At 39.3% G+C, this 14,731-nt stretch overlaps 1 protein-coding gene across 14 annotated transcripts in view; it reads left to right on the forward strand.

Moving 5' to 3' along the window:
- ablim1a (actin binding LIM protein 1a) overlaps positions 1–7,865 on the forward strand; it is a 120,802-nt gene extending 112,937 nt beyond the window's left edge. For 8 of the 14 annotated variants that reach the window (XR_009815316.2, XR_012051162.1, XR_009815308.1 and 5 more), the window contains 3 exons: positions 76–136; positions 2,553–6,895; positions 7,069–7,141. Coding sequence is in view for 3 of the 14 variants with exons in the window: in XM_072916056.1 (XP_072772157.1) it covers positions 76–136; positions 2,553–2,560; positions 3,074–3,148; positions 6,815–6,895; positions 7,069–7,182 (339 nt within the window). In the remaining 11 variants the exon portion in view is untranslated. Of the gene's footprint in view, positions 1–75; positions 137–2,552; positions 6,896–7,068 lie in introns of those variants that run through there. The other 6 variants (XM_072916056.1, XM_061961269.2, XM_061961259.2 and 3 more) reach the window with 4 other exon arrangements.
- The last annotated feature ends 6,866 nt before the right edge of the window (positions 7,866–14,731 follow it).

Genomic DNA, 14,731 nt, shown 5'->3' on the forward strand with positions numbered 1-14,731 from the left:
GGGAGGTTTTTAAATATTTTTTGCAACACAGTAATACATTTTGCACAATAGTAAATTATCATCCTTGCCCCGCAGCCCCAGTCAACAGACTTCACACAGTACAACAGCTACGGTGACATGTGTGGAGGAAGCAGAGGTGAGCACTGCCAGCAAAACATTATGACTGGAACGTTTCCGCTTAGTATTTAAAAATGGTCTTGATAGCTGTATATAGAGACAGCATGCATATTTAAATACCTGCATAATGATTCCCACTATGTGTCATCGCGGAGAAAAGTGCTGTAAAATTTACAGTGCATCCGGAAAGTATTCACAGTGCTTCACTTTTTCCACGTGAGCCAGTGGGCTCAGGAACACTTCAGAAAACCACTGTCAGTAACTACAGTTCGTCGCTACATCTGTAAGTGCAAGTTAAAACTTTACTATGCAAAGCGAAAGCCATTTATCAACAACACCCAGAAACGCCACCGGCTTCGCTGGGCCCGAGCTCATCTAAGATGGACTGATGCAAAGTGGAAAAGTGTTCTGTGGTCTGACGAGTCCACATTTCAAATTGTTTTTGGAAACTGTGGACGTCGTGTCCTCTGTGTGTTATGTTACAGACTTATTCCAAAATAGAATGCATCCATTTTTGTCCTTAAATTTCTTCACACAATACCTCATAATGACAATGTGAAATGTATAAAAAAATCACATGTACATTAGGGCTGGGCGATATATCGATATGCGCGATATATCGCGGGTTTATCTCTGTGCGATATAGAAAATGACTATATCGTGATATCGGAGTATACGTTCTCATGCAGTTGCTTTTAGCTGCTGGCATTACACTACAGGCTCTTCTCACTCTTTCTTGTGTCTCCTCACAGACATCAAGCCCAGCTTATACATACGTCACATACTGTCACGTCATACATCACAGTATACGCCCTCACGCAGCAAAGAGGTAGCAGCAAGGGTGAAGTTAGCTGTGATGCTAGCGGTAATACGAGCGAAAGAAGCTGTGAATCTGGTAACAAATGAAGGAATAATGAATTCCCCCAAAAAACAGCAGGGGGTCCATCGTCTGGCGGGGGTTTGGCTTCAAGTGGGAATATGTCGAACAGACAACCGTAATTTGTCAAGTGTGGGGCGAAAGCGTTGCTATAAAAAGTAGCATTAGTGCTAATATGTAGCATCATTTGAAAAGTCACCTGCTAGAGAATGAACAGTGCTTACTCAGGATATCAACATCTCCGTTCGGTGCCACACGCCCACACCATCAAAATGCCCAGGCAAACATTTCCACATCAACACCGTATGAAAAAAATAGTGATTTTTTTAGTTGTGATTTCCTTCTCTGCATGAAAGTTTTAAAGTAGCATATATTAATGCAGTAAGAAGAAGAATGTTTTAATGTAGACACATAGACTCATCATACTGCTGTAATTATATGCATCAAGTGTTCATTCAAGGCTAAGGCAAAATATCGAGACATATATCGTGTATCGCGATATGGCCTTAAAATATCGCGATATTAAAAAAAGGCCATATCACCCAGCCCTAATGTACATAAGTATTCACAGACTTTGCTCAATACTTTGTTGATGCACCTTTGGCAGAAATTACAGCTTCAAGTCTTTTTTAATATGATGCTACAAGCTTGGCCTATTCCTCCTTGTATCACCTCTAAAACTCCTTATGGTTGGATTGGAAGCAGTGATTTTCATCCAGGATGTCTCTGTACTTTGCTGCATTCATCTTAGTCTAGTCAGGGAGGTGACCAAAACACGATGGTCAGAGCTATAGCATTTTTCTGTGGAGAAAGGAGAACCTTCCAGAAGGACAACCATCTCTGCAGCAATCCACTAATCAGGCCTGTATTGTAGAGTGGCCAGACGGAAGCCATTTCTTACTAAAACATTTGCCCAAATGCACCTGAAAGACTCTCAGATCATGGGAAACAAAATTCTCTGGTCTGATGAGACAAAGATTGAACTCTTTGGTGAGAATGCCAGGCGTCATGTTTGGAAGAAACCAGGCACCGCTCATCACCAGACCAATACAATCCCTACAGTGAAGGTGGTGGCAGCATCATGGTGTGGGGATGTTTTTCAACGGCAAGATCTAAGGAACTAGTCAGGATAAAGGGAAAAATAAATGCAGCAATGTACAGAGACATCCTGAATGAAAACCAATGCTTCTCATCCAACCTGATGAAGCTTGAGAAGTGCTGCAAAAAGGAATGGGCCAAAGATAGGTGTGCCCAGCTTGTGGCATCGTTCTCAAAAAGACTTGAGGCTGTAATTGCTTTCAAGGTGCAACAAAGTATTGTGCAAAGACTGTATATACTTATGTACATGCATTTAAACATTTGTTTAATACATTTGCAAAATTAAAAAAATAAATGTATTACATTTCAGAATAAGGCTGTAACATAACAGAATGTGGAAAAAGTGAAGCGCTGTGAATACGTCCTGGTTGCACTGTACTGTAGCTGGTAGCCTGTCAGGAGATGTGAAAGCAAAACCATTAACTGTGAGTCTCATTTTCTGTCCCATTTTGTCCTGCAGAGTTTCAGGTATGTCCCTCATCTGCTTTTTCCCATGGCATGCTTCCTCAGCTTGAGCCACACATTTGCTTGCAGTAGGCACCTCGCCCTGTATGCACACCGTCCACTTGTGCGACACGCTTGCATCGTCACCGGACATGTTGCCGTATGTCGTCTAGATGTCACCTACGGGGCACGCAGTCATTTCCAGTGCACTGCCCGGTAGCTGAGCAACTGTACTCCATGTGCGACGTGCAAGCACCACCTCATGTCTGGTTTTGTTTGTCTGTATACCAATGTCATGACCCAAGCTAAACGTCATATCGACAAATATAATTTCCAAATTCACCTGAGGGACACATAAACATACACTTTACCGGCAGCTGCCCATCATAAAGACAATATTCCTGAGCAGTGGTGAAGCTCCTCGCTCCATCCAGTGATAGCTTAGTGTGCCCACTTCATAAAAGGACGACATACTCATACCATTAACCCTGCAGTCCCCTCCCACTATATTATATTTGTGTATGTTCTATTCTTTAGCACATTAAGGATGGCCGTGCAGCACTTGCAAGGATGGACAGGGGAGTATCTATGCCTAATATGTTGGAGCCCAAAGCAAGTATCTTCTTCTTTTTGTACTGATAGCAACTCTGTGAACTACACTATATGGACAAACGTATTGAGACACACCACTTTGGCAGTTAGTCAGTCAGACCCCTTATTAACTCTGATTCTTTACAGAGTCCTCATTAGTTTTTAGAAATATTGTCCAAAACAAGGAATTTAAGATGAAAATAAGTTTTTTTTTGTAATCACATGTGTCGCCATATTGCCAGGGCACACATGCATTCCTTAGCCTGTCCAAGGTCACGGGTGAGCTGGAGCCTATCCCTGCTGACTCGTGTTGAGGTACACTATGGACCGGTTGCCGGGCAAATGCATACAGTATATAGACACAAAATGTTCACACCTTTGTGCATTTTAGACTCGTCCAATTAACCTCATGTGAGATAAACATGTTAACCACACACAGTAAAGTTCAGGCTAATGATGCCAGTTTATACACTGGAAATGTCCACTAGGTCATGCAGATGATCAGGAAATATGCAGAATTCTCCCATATGTGCTGAAACTAGGTCATTGTTGAGGAAAGTGTAGAAGACCGGGATGAAGACATTCGCTTTTCAAATAAATGCTTCTGCAATGTCCTTCTGTGCACAAAAAAAAAGCAATATGTCATCAGAAAATAAAACACTGTGGCAAAACAAACCAGGTTGATAAAATATTAGTTACTTTGGAATGCTATACAAATATGAGTTGACCTTTTTTTCCATTTCACCTCTTAGCATGTGCACTGCAAATTATGTGCCATTTGCCAAGATCAAATGTTTTATTTTTCAAAATGTCACTAGTTTTAGGAGCTATTTACTTATTTCTAGTCATTGACTAATCCTAATGTTAGAATAAATTATTATATTTTGTCTAATCTAGTTTTAAAATTGAGAAAGTAACTATTAAAATAAGATATTTAGTTTTTTCCTCCACATAGAAAATATTGTTTAAAGACTCGATCTCGACGATGCTTAATTTAAGGGTTGCAAGTTGAATAACGCTAGTTTTCTGAATCAAATATGTGTTTTTATCTCAAAAGTTCTGCAAATTTCTAGAAATACAAATCTCTTTTTTAGTATGTCTTATTAAATTGACGTCCATGCAGCAAGTTAATTTCCATAGTTTTTCCTAAAATTGAGTTATTTTCTCTTATATTTTGACAGTGTGTAGTATCTCACAAATGTGAGTAAACTCTTTACATTTCTGCAACCACGTTTATTATCTACTAAAGAGTTGAGTATAATAAAAGTCCTGCAAGCTTCATAGCGCACACTTCCAGCCAAAGCACGAGCAACACTTCCATCTCGATAATGAGACCACTACCCTGCTTAGTTTGAGTATTTACTGTTACTTACGTAGGAAAATATTCTTTTAAAATGCTCAAAAATCTTTATCCTTAATGATGGTTGCAACAGTCAAGCTGTTGGGACCAAAATGGTAGCTAATATTGGTGGACATCTGTGCTTTTTCTGATGTTCATTTTCACTTCAATGGTGATGGCTTTCCTTTTCTTTGCCACACTGCCACTAAGAGAGCTCGCCTTATGCTTTGGAAACATAATAAAGTGCAAAAAGTGAACTAATATTTGATGGTATTCTTAAAGCACATGTGCTCTAACTAGTTATCGAGGGCATAGGCGCCGATCTACATTTCTGACAGTAGGTGTGTAAAAAAAAAAAAAAAAAAAAAAATAGACGTTCAGCGAAGTTAATATCCCATATGATTTGTGGCTTTATTATTTTGTAAAACGGACCAAACTCGCCACAAAATTAACTACAACAAGATTGATTTTTCAAAAATTATCTTAAAGATTGAAAGTTGCCATCAATCCCACGTGGGTGCTTGGCATTGTTCCAAAAACAAATAAAAATCCCCCATCAGAACTTTGGGTGTTACATTTTGATGTTGATTGTTGTTGGCCCGGACCCCAGGATGCAGAGATGGCAGCCCAAGTGCAGGTTCAATGTATTTTAAAATTAAAAAAATAATAAAGAATAGTGCATCAGCAAAGTGCACAGTAGAAAAGCACAATGATCATGAAAATAATCCTGATTGCCAATCACAGACAGGTGAGGGAGCCAGCGTTCAGATGGAAGTAGTGGCAAACAGGAAATGGGACAACAAATTACAAGTGCATTGGCATTGTGTCCCAATACTTGTGTTCATATACCGTGTATTCAAATATGTACAGCTAGCCGACACCAAAACAAAATACCTTAAAACGTCAATCTCAACTGTCCTAACAATAACAGTTTGACATAATGCAATAATGTTTACCCAACACACAGTATACTGGAGGTTATTTAAGCTCCCCATAGAGCAAAAGCACTAAATTTGAGGACTCAAGTTCCAGATTTAGCATGCTGCTTTAGGATCTGCAGACCCTCCAGTGCTTAGCATGCTGGCTTCTTCATGTTCATCCACACATAGCTGTGACGTCCAGTGGCTGGATACTGTATGCGGCATACAGAGAAGAATCCAACCGTCCATCCCAACCGCTCATATCGCTAAGTGCTGTATTGTAGAGCAGTGTTTTTCAACCACTGTGCCGCAACACACTGGTGTACCGTGGGAGATGATGTAATTTCACCTAATTGGGTTAAAAATATTTTTTTGCAAACCAGTAATTATAATCCGCAAATAATGTGCCGTTGTTGAGTGTTGATGTGTTGTCTAGAGCGCGGCAGAGTAACCATGTAATACTCTTCTATACCAGTAGGTGGCAGCAGGTAGCTAATTGCTTTGTAGATGTCGGGAACATGGTTTGTCGTGATCACAATATGAAGACGACAGCGGGAGGCAGCGTGAAGGTAAAAGGGTAGCTAATGCTTAAACCAAAAAATAAACAAAAGGGTTAGGGATGGCTATGCAAAACGAAACTAAAACTGAACTGGCTGCAAAGTAAACAAAAACAGAATGCTGGACGACAGCAAAGACTTACAGCGTGTGGAGCAGCGGACGGCGTCCACAAAGTACACCCGTACATGACATGACAATCAACAACAAAATAGGAGCGCAAGACAAGAACTAAAACACGACACACAGGAAAACACCAAACAACTCCAAATAAGTCATGGTGTGAGTACACCTACTTTGAGACAAGAGCTATAGTGATGCATGCTTGGTTATGGTTTGAATTTATATCCAACAATTGCGAGAACGACTTTTTACTGTCTACTGAGTTTCATTTTTTTTATGTTTTCTGCTAATGGTGTGCCTTCGCATTTTTTCAATGAAAAAAATGTGCCTTGGCTGAAAAAGGTTGAAAAACACTGTTGTAGCGTACACACAACAGTGTGCATATGAGTGGGTTGGAGGCTTTACAAGCACATCACCAGAATTGTTGTACGGATGGAATTAGTTCTTTTTAAGAAAAGCACCTCAGTGTTCCAGCGCTTTACTGATTGCCTAACTGTCTTCCTGTCCCTTTCTGGATCTACTGCATGCAAAGGAGTCTGCACACTTTAGAACCCAGCCAGCATTTCCCCCAACAAACTAAACAAAGTGCTTTCACTCTCAGCCAGCCTCCTACCACATACCCGTTCTCCTCCCCAGCGTTCCCACTCTCACGGTTACGATCACATCTCCATAGGTCTAACTTTACCGCGTGACAAAAAATGCTGAGTCAGGTGTGTGACCCTGTGCACTGATGAGTGTCTCCTTTTGAAGGTGTATCCCTATGAAATGCTCATGATTACCAGTAGAGGGAGAGCTAGACTGCCCAGAGATGTGGACAGAACCAGACTGGAGGTATCAGTTTGTTGATTGCTGGAGTTTTCTAACGTTGTGTAAACAGCACAAGTAGAACAGTAGCAAGGAATGTTCAGTATCCATTGCTTCTTGTCATTTCTGCAAAGACCATTTGGAAGTGTTTGGTGCTAACCCCCCCCCCATCCTTTTTTTTTCTTCTCCACCGATTGTAGCGCCACTTAGCACCCGAAACCTTCTTTGACATCTTTGGAATGGAGATCCAGGAGTTTGACAGGCTTCCCCTGTGGAAACGCAACGACATGAAAAAGAAGGCCAAGCTCTTCTAGCAGCGTGCATCATACCCACAAGACAATAACAATTATCTACACATGCTAGGCTTTGCTTTGCTACCTTTTCTTCTGACATGATCAAGAGGTTCGACTTGCACATAAATGCAACTTGGTCTCAAGTTCAACAACGACAAAGAATGAAAGATAAACAGGATCATGATATTTGTGTTGATGCTGCTTGTTTTTTTCTTTTTGCTGGAATCGCTTCGATCCCTTCTATGCTCGTTTCTTCCTGCTATTTATTGATTTGACTCCTGCGGATATTTGTAAGTGCAGTAGAACCTACAGCCTTGTAGCCTTGAACATATGTCTGCTTTCCTTTGCTTGGACTGGAATAGATTCAGTCCAAAGTTTGCATCGATCGGCTCAGTGAGTCTTTGAATAATATATTCAAAATAAAAAACACACACACTGACACTGGGAAGGCAGTCAGCTGACTCAGAAACAGTTTACTGCATCTAATGAACAATCCAAGCATCTTCACTAAGACTATACATAAAGGGCCTGATTTACTAAAGGTTTGTTTGTACTTAAAACAGGTGCAAACTTAATAGCACAAGTAAAGCTGATCTACTGTCGCGTCTTGGTGATCATGTTTAGTTTGGCTATGTTCTGTTTGGTTTTTGCACTCTGTCAGTGTCTGTTTTTTCACTCCCTGTTTTGTTTCCATGACTACCAATCAGTTCACCTGTCCTCACGACTCACGCACCTGATTCATTTGAACTCACGCACCTGTCTTCAATCACCACATGACTATTTAAGCCTGTCATTTTCTGTTGGTCGGCTGGCGACATCTGTCAAGACTTGGACTTTGGTGTGGTTTGTTTTCCCATGGTGCAAAGGATTTGGACCAGACATGGCGTGACGTTAAATACATGATTTAATATTAGACTATAAAAAGTATAAACAAAAGGCGTGCACAAGGCGGGGAACAAACTTGGCTAATAAAACAAAACTCGCACAAAGGCAGAACTATGGAAAAAAGGAACAAACAAAAGGCGCTCACAGCGAAGGTACAAAAGAGTGGCTTGAATAAACAAAAAAACTTACGTGGCAAGAAAAGAGCAGCATGAACTATGACCTGGACAGAGTAAGCAGCGTGTCAAGAGTGCAGAGCATGAATGTGATGTCGCCAGGCCGACCAACAGAAAATGACAGGCTTAAATAGTCATGTGGTGATTGAAGACAGGTGCGTGAGTTCAAATGAATCAGGTGCGTGAATCGTGAGGACAGGTGAACTGATTGGTAGTCATGGAAACAAAACAGGGAGTGAAAAAACAGAAACTGACAGAGTGCAAAAACCAAACAGAACATAGCCAAACTAAACATGCTCACCAAGACATGACATCTACGAGATGTGTGCAAAGTGAATTGTGTGTGTTAAGTGAGCAAAATAAGGCGTGGAATCCATTTTGCTTCGCTGTTTTCACTAACATGCAAAATATATGCTGATCATTAAAACACCCGCAATACTGGGAGGAGAAGAGACAAATACAATTATTTAGCACACGCAATGTGATTTATCAACACTCATCACTATTTTGCGAGCACTATTTTACGTTTTATTCTGCATGTGTCAGAAGGACGTGCAAATGAATCAGTCGGCTGCAAGATCAGTGCTCAGACGATGGACAGACTAGAACCCTACACCCAACATTTTGTCCTTTCAGCAACAATTTTATAGCTGCTAGAGGACTTAAGGCCTGCTCAGTGACCTTGTGGTTAGAGTGTCCGCCCTGAGATCGGTAGGTCGTGAGTTCAAACCCCGGCCAAGTCATACCAAAGACTATAAAAATGGGACCCATTACCTCTCTGCTTGGCACTCAGCATCAAGGGTTGGAATTGGGGGTGAAATCACCGAAATGATTCCCGAACGTGGCCGCCGCTGCTGCTCACTGCTCCCCTCACCTCCTAAGGGGTAGAAAAAGGGGATGGGTCAAATGCAGAGGGTAATTTCACCACACCTAGTGTGTGTGTGACTATCAGTGTTACTTTAACTTTTTAACTTAAGGGGCTGATTATGTGTTTTGGTGCCATTTACTTTTTTTCTTTTAATGACATTCGTTTATGTCTCAAAGAATACATATTGTTAAAATATTTCTTATACAAAAAACAACTTCTTAAAGTATGCATTTTTTGGGGGGTCTGGAGTGGAATATTTGCCGCCTTTCTCCAACGAGCCCACCTTTGGCGGAAAAAAACAAAATGAAAAGTGGTGCCAATGTAGATGCGCTCCATGACTGCTTCTAAAATGCCCATAAAAAGTGGTAGATGTCTCCTGCATGTTTGAAAACATAACAAAACGCCGCAGGTAGGAGCTTGATAACATGAATGTGCAGTAAATGAGAGTGATGCCCCGTATAGTACACGCAAAATTATTTTTAATTGCACACGCAGTCTTAGTAAATCGCAAGCAACACGCCCACTAATAGTACACACTATTTTATAGATTGCACACGCCGTTCACCGCGTGGTATTTGGATCTTAGTAAATCAGGCCCATAGTATCACTCTTCTCAGGCTTTCTCCAACACTTACCTACTATTTACATGTATTAGAAGTATAACTCAAAACATTTCAATGTCATACCCAATATATGTACAGTAACAGGCAAATCCATAATACAGCTCATGTAAGCCCACCTGTATTTGAAAGAAATGTTTTATAAAGGAAAACCCACACTGCCGTTTGTTGTATGGAAAAGTAAGCCAATAAAGCTTTAAACACCACAAACCACAGGATACAGCAAAGTCAGTCACTGCCTCTTTTCTGTTATCACTGTGTTTCTCCATCAGGTGGACTTCTTACACTGGAAAGTCTCATACATGCATGCTGATTATTTAGGGCAGGCATGTCAAACTCGTTAAACCCGCTTGAAACAGTGAAAATATAAATGTACATATATATCTATATTAGAGATGTCCGATAATATCGGCCTGCCGATTTTATCGGCCGATAAATGCATTAAAATGTGATATAGGAAATTATCGGTATAGTTTTTTTTTATTATCGGTATCGTTTTAAAAAATTTTTTATTTGTTTATTTATTTATTTATTTTTTAATTTAAATCAACATAAAAAACACAAGATACACTTACAATTAGTGCACCAACCCAAAAAACCTCCCTCCCCCATTTACACTCATTCACACTCATTCACACAAAAGGGTTGTTTTTTTCTGTTATTAATATTCTGGTTCCTACATTATATATCCATACATATCAATACAGTCTGCAGGGATACAGTCCGTAAGCACACATCATTGTGCGTGCTGCTAGTCCACTAATAGTACTAACCTTTAACAGTTAATTTTACTCATTTTCATTAATTACTAGTTTCTATATAACTGTTTTTATATTGTTTTACTTTCTTTTTTATTCAAGAAAATGTTTTTGATTTATTTATCTTATTTTATTTAATAAATTTTTTTAAAAAGTACCTTATCTTCACCATACCTGGTTGTCCAAATTAGGCATAATAATGTGTTAATTCCACGACTGCATATATCGGTTGATATTGGTATCGGTTGAAATCGGTATCGGTAATTAAAAAGTCGGACTATATCGGAATATCGGATATCGGCAAGAAGCCATTATCGGACATCCCTAATCTATATATTACATTTTGTCAGCTCAGTCTCCAGAATTTTACCATAACATTTGTGGAGTGGCTTTTACAGAATATTTCTGTAAATGGAATGGAAATTCATATAACAGAGGTGCCAGTTTTTACCGTAAAATCTACAGTTGTTGTTTTTATAGTGTATTAATGTATACGGGAAAACGATCTCAAAGTTGTTTTTCTCTTTAAAAAACGGCAGCCCAGTCACCAGAATTTTACTGTAAAGTTTATTGTCATTCAGTGTACAATTTAAAGGATGCTTGGAAATTGTAAGTCAAACAGATATTTAAATTTTCATTTTTATTTAAACAAAAACATGAATTGCATTAATAGCTACAATTACAATTGAAAAGGTACGCAGTTGCATGCAGTACATTTATTTGTTTTAATGTCAAAATGGAATGAACAAATACCTTTAGTAAGAAAAGATAAACGTAATTATTTCCAGGCTTTCTCAGGTTACATAACTGAAATGGTGGCCCAGGCCTTGAGTTTGACAGATGTGATGTAGAGGCGCAGTGAAGAAACATTGTTCAACTCTTCCGTTCCAAAAACATCCCATTTAATGGCTTTGGTTGATGGGGTAAATCCAGTGCCGGCCCAAGCCTCCATGGGGCCCTAAGCAAAATTTGATTTTGGGGCCCTCTATTTCTGCCAATAATATTGATTGTTGATCATTCACACACCTACTATAAACTCATTGCGGCTCTGGCAGTGTTGTTTACATTATCCTATTGTCAGCCTGGCATGTCTTTACAAATGACATGTCATTTATAAAGATATGGGGGTGGCCCAGTTAAGAACATAAATAATACCAATGAATGAACGAATGATGTCCAGAGTGCCACATATGGTTCCTAATCTTAAAATGTAGAAAACATTCAGCTACAAGAGTGGCCTGGGGTTGAACAGTCCAAGTGATAAAGCTTTGTATTTACAGTAAAAGTGTCATCTTGTCTCATCAGTCTTGTACATATTAGTCTTTAATTACTAGTTTACATTTTTAGTTAATTGTTCATATTTAATGTTTACTTTGTACAAAGAGAGCGCAGTCTACTGAAGTTAAATTCATCAATAGTTTTCCCCTTTGAAAGACGCAAGGCAAAATCCTTCCATTTCACCATGTTGCTACAATGATCTTCACTGTTTTCATGCTGTTTCAGCAGTGCACCTATGTTGACCCAATCCCGCTGTCCCTCGGCTGCCAGTTTTAAGGACTTTTTGGAAAATAATTTGCAGCAAAAGCAATAGACTGCATCTTTACTTCTTGAATAAGTCAGCCAGCTACGCTTGACTTTTTCCCCATTGACTAGCTGTCTGTAGGTATAATGATAATGAAAACTTCGGCCATCATGCCGTTTGGGGAATGAAAAGTTCTCCTTAATAGACAGTGGTCCTCTGATCACCTGCTCAGTCCTGTCTGAATCTGAAAGGAAAGATATGGCGTCACATTAGTGCCAAAAATCCAAGCGCATAAAAACTGTTATCGCGCGCTGATTCTCCACTTTGTGCGCGCGCGACACCCTTTTGCACGCGCGTGGTGTCTTTTTGCGCGCGCGGTGCCTTTCTGCGCGCGCGCCGTCTCGGTCTGTGCGCTCTCTGTGTACTCCTGGCATCTCTCCTCGCGCTGTCATTTTTTTTTTGGCACTTTGGGGGCAGGTATGCTTAGACAGCCCCTCCTTTCTGATTGGCTCTGAGCATTTTTCATATGACCAATCATTCTCCAGCGTAGCAACGTTGTAGCCATCTTACCTCGGACAGCTAGCCTCAATCATTACATTGATGTCAAAGCAAGTTATGGTAATTTAATTAGTACATGTACCAATTAAATTACCATAACTTGCTCGATTTTCAACCAATTTACAAACGGTTTGCCTTGTTACAAATCTTATTACATGTAGATATGACATAGGATGCTGCACCTGTTGAAATTACCTCTTTCGCTATAAAAAAAATGACTTAATTGTGCAACATAGTTGTGTAGGGTCAGTGATAGTCAGTTCTCTGATTATTTTAAACTGTTTCAGAATACATTATTAAAAGGCTATTTTTAACATTTTAAAAACAAAATTCAAAGATTATTTCATTAATTTTATGGCTGAATCAAAAGAAATTCCATAAATTAGAAAACAAATGTTCAAGAAGAAGTGAAAACTTTGCGCCTATAACAATCTTGATACATATTGACGATGACCCGCCCTGCTATACTTCTGATTGGCTCTGAGCGTTTCGCCTGACCAATCAGAAAGAAGGGGCCGTCTAAGCATACCCGCCCCCAAAGTGCCAAAACGAAACATGCCAGCGCACAGACCGAGACGGCGCGCGCGCAAAAAGGCACCACACGCGCGCAAAAGGGTGTCGCGCGCGCGCACGAAGTGGAGAATCAGCGCGCGATAACAGTTTTTATGCGCTCGGATTTTTGGCACTAATGTGACGCCATAGCAGGCGGCAAACGTCACAGGTGCAGCAGAGGCAGCTTTACATTTAAAGAGAGGCAGGAAGAATCACTAAGCCTAGATCAGCAGCAGCACTCTGTTGACCTAAAATTGTGTTTTTGTACAATAATATCTCTTTGATCATTTAGAAATCATCAGTCAGACTCGTACATGCAAAAAATTAAAAATAAGATTTTTTTGTTAATTGCTTTTGGGGGCCCCTTGGTGGCCGCGGGGCCCTAAGCAAGCGCTTAGTACGCTTATGCCTTGGGCTGGCTCTGGGTAAATCAGTCATTTCACAATTTTTTTGGGACTAATTTGCCAAAAAAATCTAGGGCTATTTCAGCAAAAACAACATACTCCTTGATACATTTCTTATACGGAAAATGTATTTTAACAGCAAATATATTCATCAATATTTAAAAAATACCTCAGTCCTATTCTAACCCTTTACATGTTTAGATTTTGATGTTTCCAGCTGTCCCTCATTTGTCGCGACTCACCGATTCCAAGCCTGACTGTGATGAACAAATTTCCACCAAGTAAGATTAATATGAACAAGTCAAATATTTTAATAGAGCATAATATACTGTTTATGACCTTCTAAATAACTTTTTTTTTTTACATAGAGCCCTCTAAACATGAAATAACATTCATATAGTCACCTTTACACTTATTATATTCAGTATACAATACTAGCCTTGAGTGTGTTGGACTGTAGATTACAGTACTTACCGGTAGACTGGAGGATCCTACAAACATCATTATTTTTGGCTCTCACCCGGCCACTACAACACCATCTTAGAACTTAAACAAATTTTATTGATCCACAAGGGAAATTGTTCCACACAGTAGCTCAGTTACAAAGGATGGAAAGAATGATGCATAAAGACCGCACTGGCTGCAGTGCCCTCTGCTGGTTGTTCAGGGGAGTGTGCAGGTCACATTTATTTGTGCATCTGGTTTGTGGGAGGAATGTCTCATCGACACAAAAGCAAAAAAGCGATCCACATATGCAAATTCAATACAAATACAAATACAATATCAAGCATATTTATATTCAAATCTCATAAATATATTTACAAATACACGTTTATTTAAACAAATTCTTGATTTATTTGTATGTCACATTTTTATATTTATAAATTTGATTTGTATATATTTACAAATCTCAAAAATATATTTACAAATACGCATTTATTCATAAAAAATATTTATTTATTTGTATATCACATTTGTATTTGTATTTGTATATTTATTAATATATGCATATGTATTAATATCATATTGATATATATAAGTTGATGTGAGACAATTCTACTTCCATACTTTTACAGCAAATACCAAAGCATGCCGATGTTTTACAACGCTAAAAAAAGATTTCCTCAGTGTTCGCTCTTACAATGAACGACAGCTTGGTTATTATACAGGTTACGGAATGTAAATGAAGTATTGTTGACGGTTTTTGAATGCATTTTTAAAGTGATTTAG

This window comes from Nerophis lumbriciformis, linkage group LG02 (genome assembly GCF_033978685.3).
Source record: "Nerophis lumbriciformis linkage group LG02, RoL_Nlum_v2.1, whole genome shotgun sequence".
In the NCBI taxonomy this organism is placed as follows: domain Eukaryota; kingdom Metazoa; phylum Chordata; class Actinopteri; order Syngnathiformes; family Syngnathidae; genus Nerophis; species Nerophis lumbriciformis.